The sequence below is a fragment of the Notolabrus celidotus genome, chromosome 13 (genome assembly GCF_009762535.1).
Source record: "Notolabrus celidotus isolate fNotCel1 chromosome 13, fNotCel1.pri, whole genome shotgun sequence".
NCBI classification, from domain to species: Eukaryota; Metazoa; Chordata; class Actinopteri; order Labriformes; family Labridae; genus Notolabrus; species Notolabrus celidotus.
The window spans coordinates 3,046,844-3,063,007 of record NC_048284.1 but is presented as its reverse complement, the minus strand read 5'-3'; the positions used below and the strand labels follow the sequence as shown (position 1 = coordinate 3,063,007).

Sequence of the window (16,164 nt, the reverse complement as noted above, 5' to 3'; positions counted from 1 at the left end):
GTTTGTGTTGCTGGAAGTGGATATAGCCTGAAGAATGAAAATGTTAGACACTGAGTATCTTACTTTATCCTTAAGTGTTAATATAGTAACTGGTGTTGACTCTCTGTTATCAGCCTGCTGTCTTAAAACCAGCTTCAGTTACCTGGGCCAGGTGAAGGTGGGTCTCCGTCAGCAGGTCGGGGTGATGTTTGGCCACCAGGCGAATGACATCATCAAACATCCGGTTCTTCTTGTACATGGTTATGGCGAGGTCAGGCTGCTTCACTGTGGAGAACAGCCTGCACACACACACACACACACACACACACACACACAGGCAAACATTAGGAATCAGAGTGCTTATTTATTTACTTCTAAGTTTGAGTGTCAAAAAGTAGGAGAGATGTTTTCTGCGTGTGAAGCGGTCTAGACATAATGGACAGAAATGAAAAGACAGTCGAGTCAAAACAGCGTCTGAAATTACCGCCTGTCAGACGTTAAATACTGTTTTTCTCGCTCTAATTGTGAGATGACTTCAAACACAGTCACGTTAGTTTGCCTCTCTCCGTTTTTCCATGCATCCCTCCTGCAGCATGTGGCCGCCACAAAGTGCTATAAATGAAGTGATCTCTGTTTACCTCTCGGCCTCCTTGAATTTGCCGTCCCTCTCCAGCTCCTGAGCTCTGCTGACGTACAGCGCCACGACCTCTTCCTCTGTCATGCACTTCACGGCCAACTGCAAGACAGAACGTGTGTTTATCACTCTTTAGGAAATGCTTTTCTCCTTCATTAAGTGTTGAAATACTTAAATCTGTTAGTGCATTTGTGCAGGCATACACAGATGGTTACAATGTCAGGTGTATGTCTTTGTGTACTTTGTCAGGATCTCAAAAATGAATCCATCGATTGATGATTCATGCAACAGATACATGAGCGCATACTTTCTGGCTCTGGCTGTGTCCCAGGCTCTCAGTTTACTGGATCTTTATTCTTAATGCACCATCTAAGATTCTAAGGAGACCAATGGATCCAAATCCTTTAACATCCATTTTTAGTATCCAACCTGAGAACGACAGCCTCTCCAGGGATCAGTCCAACTGCAGTGCTTATGTCACTCAGCTGGGAGATTTGTACTGTGGCTCATTTATTACATTCTGACATGGACTGTTCTTATTATCTACACACTTTTGCATTGTTTATTTACTGATACTTTCTTTTCTTTCTTTCTTTTTTTTAATCTTTTCTCTTGTTTTTTGTCAGCTCTTGGTTTCCCTTCACATTCATACTTGTCTCATGATCCACTTCTGATATAATCTTCTTAATATAATAAAAACAAAATAAGTATATGTGTATGTATATATATATTTAGATTTATAGGTATTACTATTATTATTGTTGTTGTTTCATTATTTTGTTACTTAAATATATCTAACCTTTCTCCCAGTTTGTAATTTATTATTATTATTATTATTATTTTTATTATTCCTTTTACTTATATATATTTTTAACATTTCTCCCTGCTTGTTATTTATGATTATTCTTTTAATAACAATTATTATTTTTTACTAATATATATCTTTAACCTTTCTCCCTGTTTTATTATTTATTATATATAATTATAATTATTTATTATTATTGTTATAATAATATATATTTTTTTAACTTATATATATATATATATATATTCAACCTTTCTCCCTGTTTGTTATTTATTTTAATTATTAATATAATAATATCTATATTTTTTATACTTAGATATTTTTTTACATTTCTCCCTGTTTTTTATTTATTATTATTATTATTATTTATTTATTTTATTATTCCTTTTACTTTTATATATCTTTAACCTTTCTCCCTCTTTGTTATTTATTATTATTTTTATTATTATTATTATTATTATTATTTTCATTATATATTTTTTTAACCTTTCTCCCTGTTTTTTATTCATTTTTATTATTTATATAATAATAATCTTTTTTACTCATATATATTTTTAACATTTCTCCCTCTTTGTTATTTATTATTATTTGTATTATTATAATTATTTTTCTTTTTACTTGTATATATTTTTAACCTTTCTTCCTGTTTTATTATTTATTATCTATAATTATAATTATTTATTATTATTGTTATAATAATATTTATTTTTTATACATATATATTTTTTAACATTTATCCCTGTTTGTTATTTATTTATTTATTTATGTTTTGATTTATTTATTTATTTATTTTTTCCTGTTTGGGGGAAGTTGACTGTCAAGTGTTACACCTTTATTTGAACATCTGTATACAAAATGCTTCTTTTTTGTAATTGTGAAAAAAAACCCACTACACTAAGTTTGAAAAAAATATATAAAAATAATAATCTTAAAATTGCACATCTTGTTCCTTTATCATCCACACTCACCTTATGAGCCTCCTCCCAGCGTCCTGCTGCAGTGTACATGTCTATAGCATCTTTAATGTGACCTCCTTTCACAAACAGCTGCTCTGCCACCTGCAGGCCATTTACACAGAGAACACACACATTAACACAGACACACACACACAGAGTGAAACATGTAGAAGCTTTTACTTTCCCTCTCTTTTGAACGCACTCTTGAAACTAAAACATTCGGACAGATCTATAAGTCAAGGAAATGTCTTTTTAAAAGGTACAAAGAGCTTCCTATTCATTCGTATCACAGCTCAGAGATGGAGGTGATTGGCGGAGGTAAAGTGTATCTGTTAGAAGAATTTAGCAGAGATGGCAACTTTGGGAAAATGGAAGCATTCACCGTCTCAATGTGACAGATTTCTGCTACATAAAGGAAAAAGTTTCGCTCCATTGAACCTGCGCTAACACTTGTATCAGTGAAAGGAACGTATGTGCTGCTTGGCCGCTCCTCCTGATTAAAAAATGTTAACTCACTGTTTTTTCACCTGATAATTCCTGTATTGAAATCACAGGTGTGAACTTCCTCTATTGTTTAAGTTGGAAACCGAATCACACTTTTCCTGCAACTTCCACAAGTTGGAAAGCAAAGAGCTTGTTATCTTAATTACTTTCTGTGAATATGCCCATAGAGCAAACAGACTGAAATGGCCTGCTATTTTCAGAGGCTGGCACTCTGTGGAGGCTGTTTGGCTCAGCTGAGCTCATCAGAACGAGCCGAGCACACTGCGCTTCATCGTCACCGTCATCTCACTTCCCTTTTTCTCCTTTCTTTGTATCTATACCAGATTCCTCTTCCTCTCCTCCTCTTCATCGCTCCTGTTTTTCTGGTGTGTTTTTTGGCAATATGTGTTCAGGCCGTCCAACCTGTCGTCGCTGCCAAAGCACCCTCGAGCGAACGCAGCCCACACAGTGCTCCATGGAGACCGAACGCAAGTCTGTGTGTACAAGGTTGTGTGTGTGTAGTATAGGTGTGTGTGTGTGTGTAGTATAGAGAGATGCTTAGGAATTAATTACAGGTGGCAAAATGTCACTGCTTTTTAAATCCCTCTGGCTGAGCTGGTGGTGCAAAATTATTCTCAGAAGCTCACCTTACCACACAGTCAGATGTTCATATTTAGACCTGTATGCAGTATATTTATGATATTATAGTACGTATATTTCACAAACTTCTGAGAGTGGAAACATAAATAATTGTGCACCATGCTGAACCAGACCAAACTGGACCGCTTGGTGGAAATCATAGACTGTATAAAATATAGTCGTAGTATCCGTGACTTCACCCATCTGTTTTCTGAAGCGCTGTTTTGAGGCCAATCGGCGGCGGCGGCCATATTGCTGCTGTCGATCGATTGTGAGGTAAAGAGGCGGGCTTTGAGCATCCTAGCCAACAGTTACAATGTTCCCGCCTATCAATCAAGTCAGCTGTGCCTCTCATTGGAAGACTCGTAATCTATCAGCCATCTTCTTTGGAGTGGTCTGCTGGGGAAGCATCATCTCTGCTGCTGACAGGAAGAAGCTGAACAGACTGGTGAAGAAGGCCAGCTCTGTCCTGGGCTGCACACTGGACCCTGTGGAGGTGGTGGCTGACAGGAGGATGATGGTAAAGCTATCTTCTCTGATGGACAACACGTCACACCCCCTCCAGGAGACCATAACAACACTAAGTAGCTCGTTCAGTGACAGACTTCTTCACCCGCGGTGTCTCACAGAGAGATACCACGGGTCTTTTCTTCCTGCAGTGGTCAGACTCTATAATCAAATATATATATATATATATATATATATGTGTGATTTTGAGATATGCTTATCTTTTACCTCTTTAATTTTGATTTTAATTGTAATTGCTAATAACTTTTTTTAATAATTGTTCATTTACAGGCTTTTGTTTGCTTTATATATTTCTTTTGCACTTTGTCTACTCTGTTACTGTGACACTTGAATTTCCCCGTGTGGGACGAGTAAAGGAATCTCTTATCTTATCTTATCTTATCTTATCTTAAATATCTTCGAAATTGCCTTGAAATTAGCTATCCAGACTACACTCGTGTTTTGTACCAGGCTGTAAACATGTTTATCTCTGCTGTAAAGATCGTCTTCTTTGAATGGGTGTGTATGTGGTTTCCTGTGTTTCTGCAGCCAGCCTCTAGTGGACCCTCGATGAACTGCAGTTTTTAACACTTCTGCATTGGACTCATATTTTTAGACCGGAGGTTGCCGCTTGGTTTCAACGTTTTACCAATAAGATTCACTTAAAGGCACTATGAGGAGTTTTGAACAGGCTGAGAAACAGACTGAAACTGATACTGATGCCTCTTCATGACCTTCAAAAGCAAACAAGACCATCAGCAACAACACCGATGCCTGCTCTGTTGTCATTTTTAATGCCTGAAACTGCTGTGAGGGGGTAGGTGTCAGACCTGATGACTGACATCTTACTTTGGAAACAGCATTTATTTGACTGTTTTCATGGAAAATAATCACATTGCGTCATAAATTTGACTGTAAGAAGACAAGAGGATAATGTTTTTGTTGAAAACAATACTTTTGCATGCATAGGACAAGAGATAAGAAGTATCACTGTGTCCACAAGGGGGCGCCAAAATTAATACAAATCAAAATTTCCTCACAGCAGCTTTAACTATTCAACTCTGTAGCACAAGCTAACTACCGGTATTTCAACTGTTGCTCTTTCATTTTTAGCTAACTGTTTCAATCCATCTTCTAGCCAAGTGTTTTAATTGTTTATCTGTAAGTTGAAGGTTTCTTTTTCTGCTGTTATGATAAGCTATCCCTATTTTGCAGCTGTTGCACTATGAATCAATAGCATACATATCGCATATCTGTTACCCGGCTTTCTTACTGATCTTCCGGTTGTGTAAGATTCTTGATTCTGATGGTCAAAACTACTTGACAATGGTTATTAACTTTCACGTCATGTCAAATCACTCCACAGAAGAGTTCCAGCACATTTAGCTTCTGCTTGTTGACACCATAGACCGTAAGGTGAGGTAAAACCCAGGCTACAGACATGTTCATCTTGGATCCTGTCCAGCAATATGATGAAGGAGCGGAGCAGGTGAGAGGAACTTTAGGTTAGCGATCTCTCCAAAGAAAGTTAAACCATGAGCGGTGGTGATGATAGCAGCAGGGTTCAAAGTTGTGACATTAGTTTCTTTTTAAAGGTGTGTGAACCGCAGAGCTCAGAGAAGAAGGAGAGCTGAATGAGGACAGTTTCATGTTCAATCCACCACAACAGGCAGATAAGAATCCATCACCATGGAGCGATCACTGACGAGGAATCACTGGGACTATTTTTAAAAACTTAGCTAACTGTTCTGTTTATTCACTAGGGTTTAGCTTATCCCTTCACTCACTTAATCATAACTTTTAACCAATGCATTACTAGTCTGAGGTTACTACTGGAATCATTCATTCATAAGTTATAGCCTGATATTTAATCCTTTCATCCATTACTTTCAGATTGTTTAGACTTCTATTATTCTATTAGAGAATTTAAAGATGCAAAGGATGTTAAAGCTGTTTTTTATATGTCCGTTCTGTCACTTAAACTACATTTCCATGATGTGTTATTGGTCAGGCTACTCCACAATCTTCTCCTGCAGAAGTCCCCCCTGAGGTTTCAGCCTCCTCAAAGATCAATGCCTGCTCATCTGATCGTTTTAACATCTTGTAATTGCCCCTTATCTCTTACCTCGTAGTCCTGCATGGAGGCGTAGTGCTGAGCTATCTTTAAGTAGTATTTTCCTGCTGATGAATCCTCCTGTAACTCCAGGATGTGGACCGCTTTCTTCCACTGTCGGGCGGCGATGGCGGCCTCGATGGCTTTAAGAGAACATCTACAAAGACAGAGAACAAATGATCATCCATTAGACTGATTACCTAATGCTTCACCAAAACAAACAGGCAGCCATTTCCTCATGTGAGGACTGAACCAGCTGATTCTGTGCAAACTTTCCTGGCAGACTTATCAGCGGATGTAGTATTTTTAAAACCTTTGTTGTGGTGTCGAATTTAAGCCTCCCTCGGTCTGAATTCAGCTTCAGAAAAACAATCTGTGTGCCGGTCACGTGTCTTTATTTGGTGTTTTTTGGGGAGAGAACATAATCCGGTTTATAGATATCCCTTCTCATCCCTCTATTGTGGTCCTGGTGATGATTTACAGAACAATTGGCTGTCTCTGTTGGGTTATTTTTAATGTTTTCATCGTTCCCCCTCTCCATCTGCTTATATCTTTGTCTTTTCCGCCCTGTACACTACGTACCCTGCTTCAATGAAGTGGTTGATGGCTGCGTCCATCTGTTTCTGCTGGACGAGGTAGTCTCCCCAGGCCTCCTCCAGTTTCACCACCTCAGCGGGGAAGGCGAGGCGCGCCAGCTCCACGGCTACAGGAAGCAGAGGGAGACACTTTATGTAATCTCAGAATACCGACACTCAACTGAGCAATGTACACCCACATGTTCGCAAACAACGAGAGAGTCTGCGCTTATGTGTGCTTAAACGTGAGGTTGTGTTTTGATGCATGACGTCTTCATGCAGCTGATTTACCTTTCCTGAACGCCCCTCCTTTCACGTAGCACTCCAAAGCTCTCTGGTTGTTTCTGATCTTCTCGTACAGATCTCCGGCCTGCTCAGACGACAAACACAACATACATGTATTGAGACAAATTGTGAATCTGATGCTCATACCTCGGAGCTGTTTCAAATATAAACAAACAAGCCGAAAGTGAGTGAGCACCCCTCCCACATATTTTCAATCCTCTGAGTCTGGTTTGTTTTTGCTCTCATTCGAAGTTTCAATGAGGGGCGAACACAATGATATCTCAGTCTGTCATCAAAGACAATTATGGTTAACATAATAAGTTATATATTGCAGTATGGCTCTGTTCTGAGAGCTCTCTCCCCTTCCACATGCATAAGTGGAATGCCAAAGCCAGAGGCGGGCAGAGCACACTCCTTCTCCCTCAAGGCAGGGAGAGCAGCAGCAGAGACCCACATGGTACAGAGACCTGACCTACAAAGCTCTTAATGGTCAGACACCTTCGTATCTTAAAGAGCTCATAGAGTCCTATTACCCCTCTAGAACACTACGCTCCCAGCATGCAGGCCTGCTCATCGTACCTAAAGTTTCTAAAAGTAGTATGGGAGGTAGAGCCTTCAGTTATCAGGCACCTCTTCTTTGGAATAATCTACCAGTCAGGGTCCGGGAGGCAGACACCCTCTCTACTTTTAAGAGTAGGCTTCAAACTTTCCTTTTTGATAAAGCTTATAGTTAGAGCTGGATCAGGCTTGGACCAGCTCTTAGTTATGCTGCTATAGGCTTAGACTGACACACTGGGATCTCCTCTCTCTTCCTATCACTTACTTTAACTCTTCCTGTCCCATTAAAGTTACTAACCATAGACCTTTCTGGAGTCCCTGAGCTCCCTTGTCTCGTAGGTTCCTGCTGCTGTGGACGTGCCAGACTCCAGCTGCTACAACTACAACTATCCGTCTCCCCACTATCATCTCTCTCTCTCTCTTCATCTCCCTCTACCCCTCTCTCCAACACGGTCTCAGCAGATGTGTGTCTAACATGAGTCTGGTCCTGCTGGAGGTTTCTGCCTGTTAAAGGAAGTTTGTCCTTGCCACTGTAACTTGCTAAATGCTGCAAAGTGCTCTGCTCATGGTGGATTAAGATGAGATCAGATGCTGCTATAGGCTTAGACTTCTGGGGGATCTGACATATGGGGATCCCCTCTCTTTCCTCTGTCCAACACTTTAAGTTTTCCTGTCCCATTAAAGTCACTATCCATAGACCTTACTGGAGTCCCTGAGCTCCCTTGTCTCGTAGGTTCCTGCTGCTGTGGACGTGCCAGACTCCAGCTGCTACAACTACTACTATCCGTCTCATCACTATCATCTCTCTCTCTCTTCATCTCCCTCTATCCCTCTCTCCAACACGGTCTCAGCAGACGTGTGTCTAACATGAGTCTGGTCCTGCTGGAGGTTTCTGCCTGTTAAAGGAAGTTTGTCCTTGCCACTGTAACTTGCTAAATGCTGCAAAGTGCTCTGCTCATGGTGGATTAAGATGAGATCAGACTGAGTCCTATCTGTAAGATGGGACTGGATCTTATCCGGTCTTGATGTTGAGTCTTTGTTAATAATAGAACATAGAGTACGGTCTAGACCTGCTCTGTTTGGAAAGAGTCTGAGGATAACGTTTGTTGTGATTTGGCACTATATAGAAAAAGATTGATTGATTGATTGATTGATTTCACAACAACACTAGCTATGCCTTGTAGTAACTTAACCAAATCTGTGACTATGACCAACAGTTAGAAGGAATTTAATCTCCTCTAGGTAAACAATATCCTCCTCATGACTGTGCTCTTTATGGCGCTGTGAGTTTAGTCATCCGTAGTAAGGAAAATAAGCATAAACCCTATAAGCACAACTCCTTATTCAGATATGAGACTAGAGGCATGCTTTCATTATGTTAAAGCCCCTGTGAGGAGTTTCTAACTGGTTGTGAAACACATTTAAATGAATACTTAACCTCTTTATGACCGACACAAGAAAATGAGACCACCAGCAACGACAAAACTATTGATATGATGTAGCTCTTTGGTCACAGGGGGCGCCAAAATCTACCCAAACCTACACTTCCTCGTTGAAGAGGCTCACAGTAACCACCTCATCCTGTGGTATCCAATACAGACATTTACTTAAACCATTCAAAATAAGTTTCAAAGGAAACTTTCTTGTCGAATAGTTTAAATGCTAATTTATTGCCTTCCCTAAACTGTGGGATCACTCAGTCTTTGCAAGTAACAGAAAATATAATGAATGTCACAAGGACACGCAGGCGGCTGCGAGTTAAAATAACTCACTTCAAGCGTACAGATCTTTTAAAACCTGAAATAATGAAACCCTGCACCGTTGGGGTACGGCGACACATTTTGTTCTGAGGTTTGCGTCTGTCTTTCAGAGCCTCTTTTCCACCTGTTTCATAAACACAGATGGCTGGAGGAGAAAGAATTGAGTTTTCAGACAGAAAAAGACAGAGACAGACGGAGGGAGAGAGAGTGTAAATCTGAGTAAACAAAGAAAGATGTTGTTTCTCTGTTGATACCTCTTCTCTCTCTCTCTCGAGGCGCCTTTTGGGAGACGAGACGTTAAAAAAAACCAAAAAGGTAGAAGACGAGACGAGACACTCACCCTCTCATAGAACTCTCCCTTAATGAGGCTGGCTGCGATACGGCTGACTGTGTCGCTGTTGTTGCTGATCTCTGGTCGGCTGATGGCGAGGCGGGCAGCTTTGGCGGGAAGACCGGCCTTCAGGTAGAGGTTGATGGCTCCCTGGAAGTCTCCCTCACTCTCCTTCACCTCGCCGGCCTTCTCTTCCTGACCGGTCGACGTCAGCCACTGGTAACGGTTCCCACGCAGGCTGTCCAGGTCTGGATGGCCCTGAAGGACAATTTGGGATATGATAAGGTTAGAGGTAAGACCACTGATTGTGTATTTACTCAATAGGTTAGACATAGACTCAAATCTGGAAAAATAAGACGTACTCCCTAGTCTCAGTTTCATCTCTTTATGTTGAATCCTAATCTTAGCTTTAAAGCTGGGGTTGGTAATCAGATTTAGAGACACTTTTTGTTATACTGGTTAAAATGATCTTTATGTCTTGATGGTAATCAATACATAATGTGTTCTTAAAAAAGAGTGAAGAAAAGCTGCTATCTACAGCTGGAGTAAACCTGGGAAAACACCAACCAATCACCGTTTTTTGGGACCCAAAATTTTAAACCATTCAAATCCCGTCCAGCCGTTCTGCCCGCCTCCTGCGCGTACATTTCCCCGGCGTGCACTCTGAGTCCCTGTCTCCTGCCTCTACTTCCCCTGACTCTATTTACTGCCCCTCTCGCTCGACCTCGGGCCTGTCCCCTCTGACCTGATGAGGTGCTTTGCTCAGGACTGTAGTCCGGATCAGAGTCTAAAAAGCTCTCACCACGGGGCTCTGACAAGCAGAAGAATGAATGACATTTAGTAAGTCCTACAGAGAATGTAGATGTACGCTGTAGGGATGACGAGCCGATTCATGAACACATTGATCTTTAATAACCGGTCACTGTCGGCCGTTACCACGCCAACCAACAAAACAACAATCAAAATTTGAATGAATGAAAAACTTCTCCTCTTGTCTCTCCTCTCTCCCGCTCACACACTCTACACCTCTCCTGATGCCTTCACTGACTGTCAACACTGTAGGAATTAAGAGCATCTACACTGAACAGGTTTAACAAACAGTAGAGCTGTTACAGTGTTATACATGTGTTATAACTTTTCTCCTGATATCGTGTCACCAGTACAACTGGATAATGCTAGCATGACAGTTGTGAGTGCTAACAGCAGCCATGTTTGTTTGTGTTTTTAACTTTCACTATGAGAATGTTTTGGTGAGGACCGGTTTTGAATCAGTCACCATCATATGGTCGCAAGTCAGTGGCGCTCGTGCATGTGAGCGGTGGGGGCGTCGTTTTGGAGGAGCTCTGAGGGGAAGGGGGGAGGGGTTAGACGGAGTCATGAGGAAATGCTACATTCAAATTCATGCTAGTTTTCCGAGACTGCCAACCCCAGCTTTAATAATAATAATAATAATAATAATAATAATGCATTTTATTTATAGGCGCCTTTCTTGACAGAGTTTAAATAACAAACAGGAAATAAAACACAATTTAAAAATGTTAAAGTGAATGGACAGAGGAGTTGTGGTCAGATGGAGTAATCCAGTTTAAACAGATGGGTTTTGAGTTTGGATTGTAAATGTGGGAGTGAGTCAGTGTTGCGGAGGTCAGGTGGGAGAGAGTTCCAGAGCTGGGGAGCAGAGCGGCTGAAGGCTCTACTCCCCATGGTGACAAGGCGAGCAGGGGGGACAGTGAGGTGGATGGGGAGGAGGATCTGAGGGTCAGAGAGATATGGAGGGGCGAGGTTGTGTATGGATTTGAAGGTGAGGAGAAGTATTTTGTAGTTGATCCGGCCTGTGATGGGGCTGATGATAAGGCCCTGTTCTAGTGTCATACAAGAGAGAGGTCACACATAAATACATGGCTGATCCCATTTTTGTAAGGTGCTCAAAGTTGATATAAAATGATGGCACTTTTGATGTCTGGTGGCGTCCAAAAGGGAGTTTATAAGAGATACCTCAAAGTCTAAACACTCAGTCCTGCAAGAAGAGCAGAAGTGACACCATATCTGCTTTGCGTCTTCTCCTTAGGATGTGGAAGAGGCCGAGCCAGCACTGAGACTGTCTTCAAACATCCTTCCAGTGGTGATATTACATCTCTTTCTAAATGTGAGCCCTAAAAAAATCTCCTGCAGCAACAAACGACTGCAGCAAAAAAAGGCTGAAGTGTGCAGCAGCAGCAGAAGTAGGAGCAGAATCTCCCTCGGGTGAAATGCAAAGCTGTGAAGTTTTAAATTGAGCGTGTTCATTATTACCTTCGCTTCGGCCACGGCGATGCTGTCGTCCCACATGTGGAGCTCCTGGTACATCGCTATAGCTTCGTCGATTGCATTCTGCAGAACCACGGGAGACAAAATTACCCAGCGTGAAAAAAAAAGTTTGGAGTAACCGTGACTTTAAGTTTGGCTTCAGCACAGGTTGATGCATCCAGTTTCATTGCTTTTTGAAACACAGCAATCAAAAGCTAAAGAAGAACAAAGTGTGATGCTGACCTGCTCCATGTAGTGCATCTCCGCCCGCTTAAAGTTCTTATCCAGCATCGCCACGTGAGCTTGGACCTCAAAAAACTCTGTCCCATCTCCTCCCTGGTTAAACAGAAACAACACAAACACACAGATTGGAACAAACACACACCTCCAGTGATCACTCAGTGTGTGTTTTGGGGGGAATTATGTCTGCTTTACTAACTTTCAAGAAGTACTGTAGGCCTTTGTTTTCTTATTTTTCTCTACAATCATACATACTTTGTTACAACTTCTCTTATATTTGATTTTCTTTATCTTGATTTATTTTTCTGTCTTTCTCTACAGGTGTTGCAGCGTTTTTGACATAAACACACACATGTATCTGTTTGCATTCATCTCTTTTATATCTCATGTAATTCAGTGTGACCCACATATGTTGGGAGTGTAAGTTAAATGTTAAGTTCTTGTGTTTTTGTTGTAGCTGCCTGCATTGAAAAAAGAAAAAGTGCATATTTAATAAAAGTTGGGAACAGGTGTTAAAATCAGAGATGTGATATTAGAGGTATTACAGTAATGGGAATATTTTTCTCTGTGTATTTAATGGAAAAGTTTTTGTTGAAGCCCTTTCAAATAAATTTAAGGATTTTTATATTTTAGTAAATAAAATTAAAACTTGTTATTTAAGTCTTTTAGGGTAAGATTATAAGTCATGAAATGTATTTATTGTAAAATAAGTAGAGGGGATTATTTATGTTAACTGATTTATTGAATTATACATGTATCTGGTGAACATTCTGGCTATGAATTTTTCACTGTGTTTTGTGTTCATTGGGTTTGAGCAATAACACCAAAATGTTGATTTTTCCAACAGTCAAAATTAACAGAGGATGAACTCTAAGGATCTTTGAGGGACATTTTTGTTTTGCATGGATGGCAGTGGATAGGCGACAAAGGTAAGAATCAGATAAGCTCTTACTATCTATCTGTGGGAGTCTTTGCCCCAGGCGGAGGAGTTCAAGTATCTCGGGGTCTTGTTCACGAGTGAGGGGAAAAGGGAGCGGGAGATTGACAGACGGATCGGGGCGGCGTCTGCAGTGATGCGGGCGCTGTACCGGTCTGTCGTGGTGAAGAGAGAGCTGAGCCAGAAGGCAAAGCTCTCAATTTACCGGTCAATCTATGTTCCGACCCTCACCTGTGGTCACGAGCTGTGGGTAGTGACCGAAAGAACGAGATCGCGAATACAAGCGGCCGAAATGAGCTTTCTCCGCAGGGTGGCTGGGCTCAGCCTTAGAGATAGGGTCAGGAGCTCAGACATCCGGGAGAGGCTCAAAGTAGAGCCGCTGCTCCTCCGGATCGAGAGGAGCCAGATGAGGTGGTTCGGGCATCTGGTTAGGATGCCTCCCGGGCGTCTCCCTGGGGAGGTGTTTCGGGCATGTCCGACTGGGAGGAGGCCACGGGGAAGGCCCAGGACACGCTGGCGAGACTATGTCTCTCAGCTGGCCTGGGAGCGCCTCGGTATCCTCCCAGAAGAGCTGGTGGAAGTGGCCGGGGAGAGGAGTGTCTGGGCTTCCCTGCTGAGACTGCTGCCCCCGCGACCCGGACCCGGATAAGCGGAAGAAGATGGATGGATGGATGGATATCTATCTGTGATGTTTTAAACACTTGCAAGAAATCTGCCACCACAGTTTTTGTAATTAACATCCACATAAAGAGCAAGCGAGAATTGAAACAGATGTGGAAGTGCTAAAAGCTGCAGTTCCTCCAGTGTCCACTTGAGGCCACTTGGTGCAAAATGCAGCTGCCCGCCTCTTAACTGGAGTACGTAAGAGGGAGCACATTACTCCGATCCTGGCCTCCCTCCACTGGCTACCTGTGCAACTTCAGAGTCCATTTTAAGATTCTGTTATTTGTTTTTAAATCTTTAAACGGTCTGGCCCCGCCTTACCTCTCTGAGCTCCTTCACCCCTACGCTCCTGCTCGGTGCCTCAGGTCAGCTGATCTGCTGCTCCTGGAGGTACCGAGGGCAAAACGGAAGCTGAGAGGGGATAGAGCTTTTTCTGTTGCTGCTCCAAAATGATGGAATGAGCTTCCCCTCCACATTAGACAAGCCTCCTCACTGTCCATTTTTAAAACTCATCTTAAAACACCATTTTTATTCCTTGGCTTTCAACCCAGCATGAGACTCTGCTCCTGTTTTAGTGTTTTATGGTTTGTTTTTATTTATTGTTTTATTGTTTTTATTGTTTTATTATCCTGTGTTTTAATTGTTTTGATGCCTGCGTTGTTTGTCTATTTATGTACAGCACTTTGTTCCGGCTGTGGTCGTTTTAAAGTGCTTTATAAATAAAGTTGAGTTGAGTTGAGTTGAGGCTGGCTCCAGAAACACCAGAAACCACACACACACCCATTCAAAGGAGACGATCCTTACAGCAGAAATAAACATGTTTACAGCCTGGTTGAAAAAACAAGTAAAGTCTGGATAGCTCATTTCTCTATCGGCACACACTGTACGGGGGGTGAATTTTTTCATAACACGGCAGTTTTGAAGATATTAAACGCACATGTTTTGCCCAAATAAGGGCATGGCTGACTTGATTGTGTTGTGGAAGTTTTCGCCGTTACTTCCCGTTTCTGGTGAATAATGAAATAGAGACTTCTGCCGGCCGACAAGGTTTTATTTTCTTTGCAAGGAAAAGGTCAGTCAACACCCGAGCGGTTGGAATGAAGAAAGACCTCGAACATGGGGAAAGCTCGAACATTTATACCTGAGGACCGCCCCCTAAGGTGTGTTTCACACCCTTTGTCTGTTGCAGGTATCTACATCAGGGCGGGGTCCCTAAGGTGTTTTTCACACCCTTTGTCTGTTGTAGGTATCTGCACCAGGATGGGATTGTGTATTCATCAAGGAGGTTTCAGGGTCTAGACGTCACAATTTAAAACACAATGGGACCTAGTGTCTTGATGAGGGGTCAAGAGATGGGGCGTCTCCGGTAGTTGACCACAAAGGAACGGATTTTACCATTACAATTGACAGGCGGGAACACTGTAGCTGTTAGCGAGGAGGCTAAAGGCCCGCCTCTTTACCTCACACTAGCTCGACATAAGTTAGGTCGCGTTCAGCATTTCCAATATGGCTGCCGCTGACGATTGGCTTCAAAACAGAGCTTCAGAAACAGATGGGTGACGTCCATTATTTATACAGTCTATGGCAGGGGTGTCAAACATGCGGCCCGCGGGCCAAAACCGGCCCGCCAGAGGTTCCAATCCGGCCCGCAGAAGACTTTGCAAAGTGAAAAGATTACAGAGAAGACATTAACTGCAATTTTTCAATAAAAGTAACTACTATTTCAGATTTGTCCTCTGGGGGTCGCATACAATCATGTAGTGCTGACAGAGCGAACCAGAACCTGAACAGTGCTCTCTTTCCAGGACATTTGTTCTCAAAGTGAGAAAATAGATGACTTGCTGTTTGCATAATCTGGTTGAGATTCATGAAGACTTTTTAGAGCACTATAAGATGATCTACTAACTACTTACACTAGCACTACATCCCTGCATAAACACTGTCCAGGAAGCAAACTGTTCATGCTGGAGCTAAGGGGTCCAAAATAATCAACTTTACCTTCTTCATTATTATAATCTATCTGTTCTTTTGCAGTAAACATTACACTCTGTGTATCAGGTGAATGGGTAACATGTGTTTGGTGTGTTTGCAGCAGGTTGCAGGGCTTGATAGTAAAATATTCGGCCCACTGTGAGACTCATCATGGCAAAAAATACAACAGCTGGTTTTGTAGAAAGAGAGTTCATTAAATGTGAACATTTTCAGAATGTACTTGTACTTTTTTGCACTAAAACAAAGGGAAAAATGTAGAGTTGTCGTTATTTATAGATTATTATGTTATGATTTTGCTGGTCCGGCCCACTTCAGATCAACTTGGGCTGTATGTGGCCCCTGAACTGAAATGAGTTTGACGCCACTGGTCTATGGTAAAGAGCGATCAATGGAGTGAGCCTGCAAGCTAGTTCAAGGCAGG

At 41.8% G+C, this 16,164-nt stretch overlaps 1 protein-coding gene across 1 annotated transcript in view; it reads right to left on the bottom strand.

The window, feature by feature from the left end:
* ift172 (intraflagellar transport 172) overlaps positions 1-16,164 on the bottom strand; it is a 64,271-nt gene that overhangs the window by 16,238 nt on the left and 31,869 nt on the right. The window contains exons 20-28 of the mRNA XM_034699906.1: positions 12,155-12,247; positions 11,918-11,995; positions 9,635-9,883; positions 6,983-7,061; positions 6,699-6,819; positions 6,129-6,273; positions 2,387-2,476; positions 618-715; positions 143-278 (exon numbers count right to left, since the gene is read on the bottom strand). Of these exons, the coding sequence (XP_034555797.1) occupies positions 143-278; positions 618-715; positions 2,387-2,476; positions 6,129-6,273; positions 6,699-6,819; positions 6,983-7,061; positions 9,635-9,883; positions 11,918-11,995; positions 12,155-12,247 (1,089 nt within the window). The remainder of the gene's footprint in view (positions 1-142; positions 279-617; positions 716-2,386; positions 2,477-6,128; positions 6,274-6,698; positions 6,820-6,982; positions 7,062-9,634; positions 9,884-11,917; positions 11,996-12,154; positions 12,248-16,164) is intronic.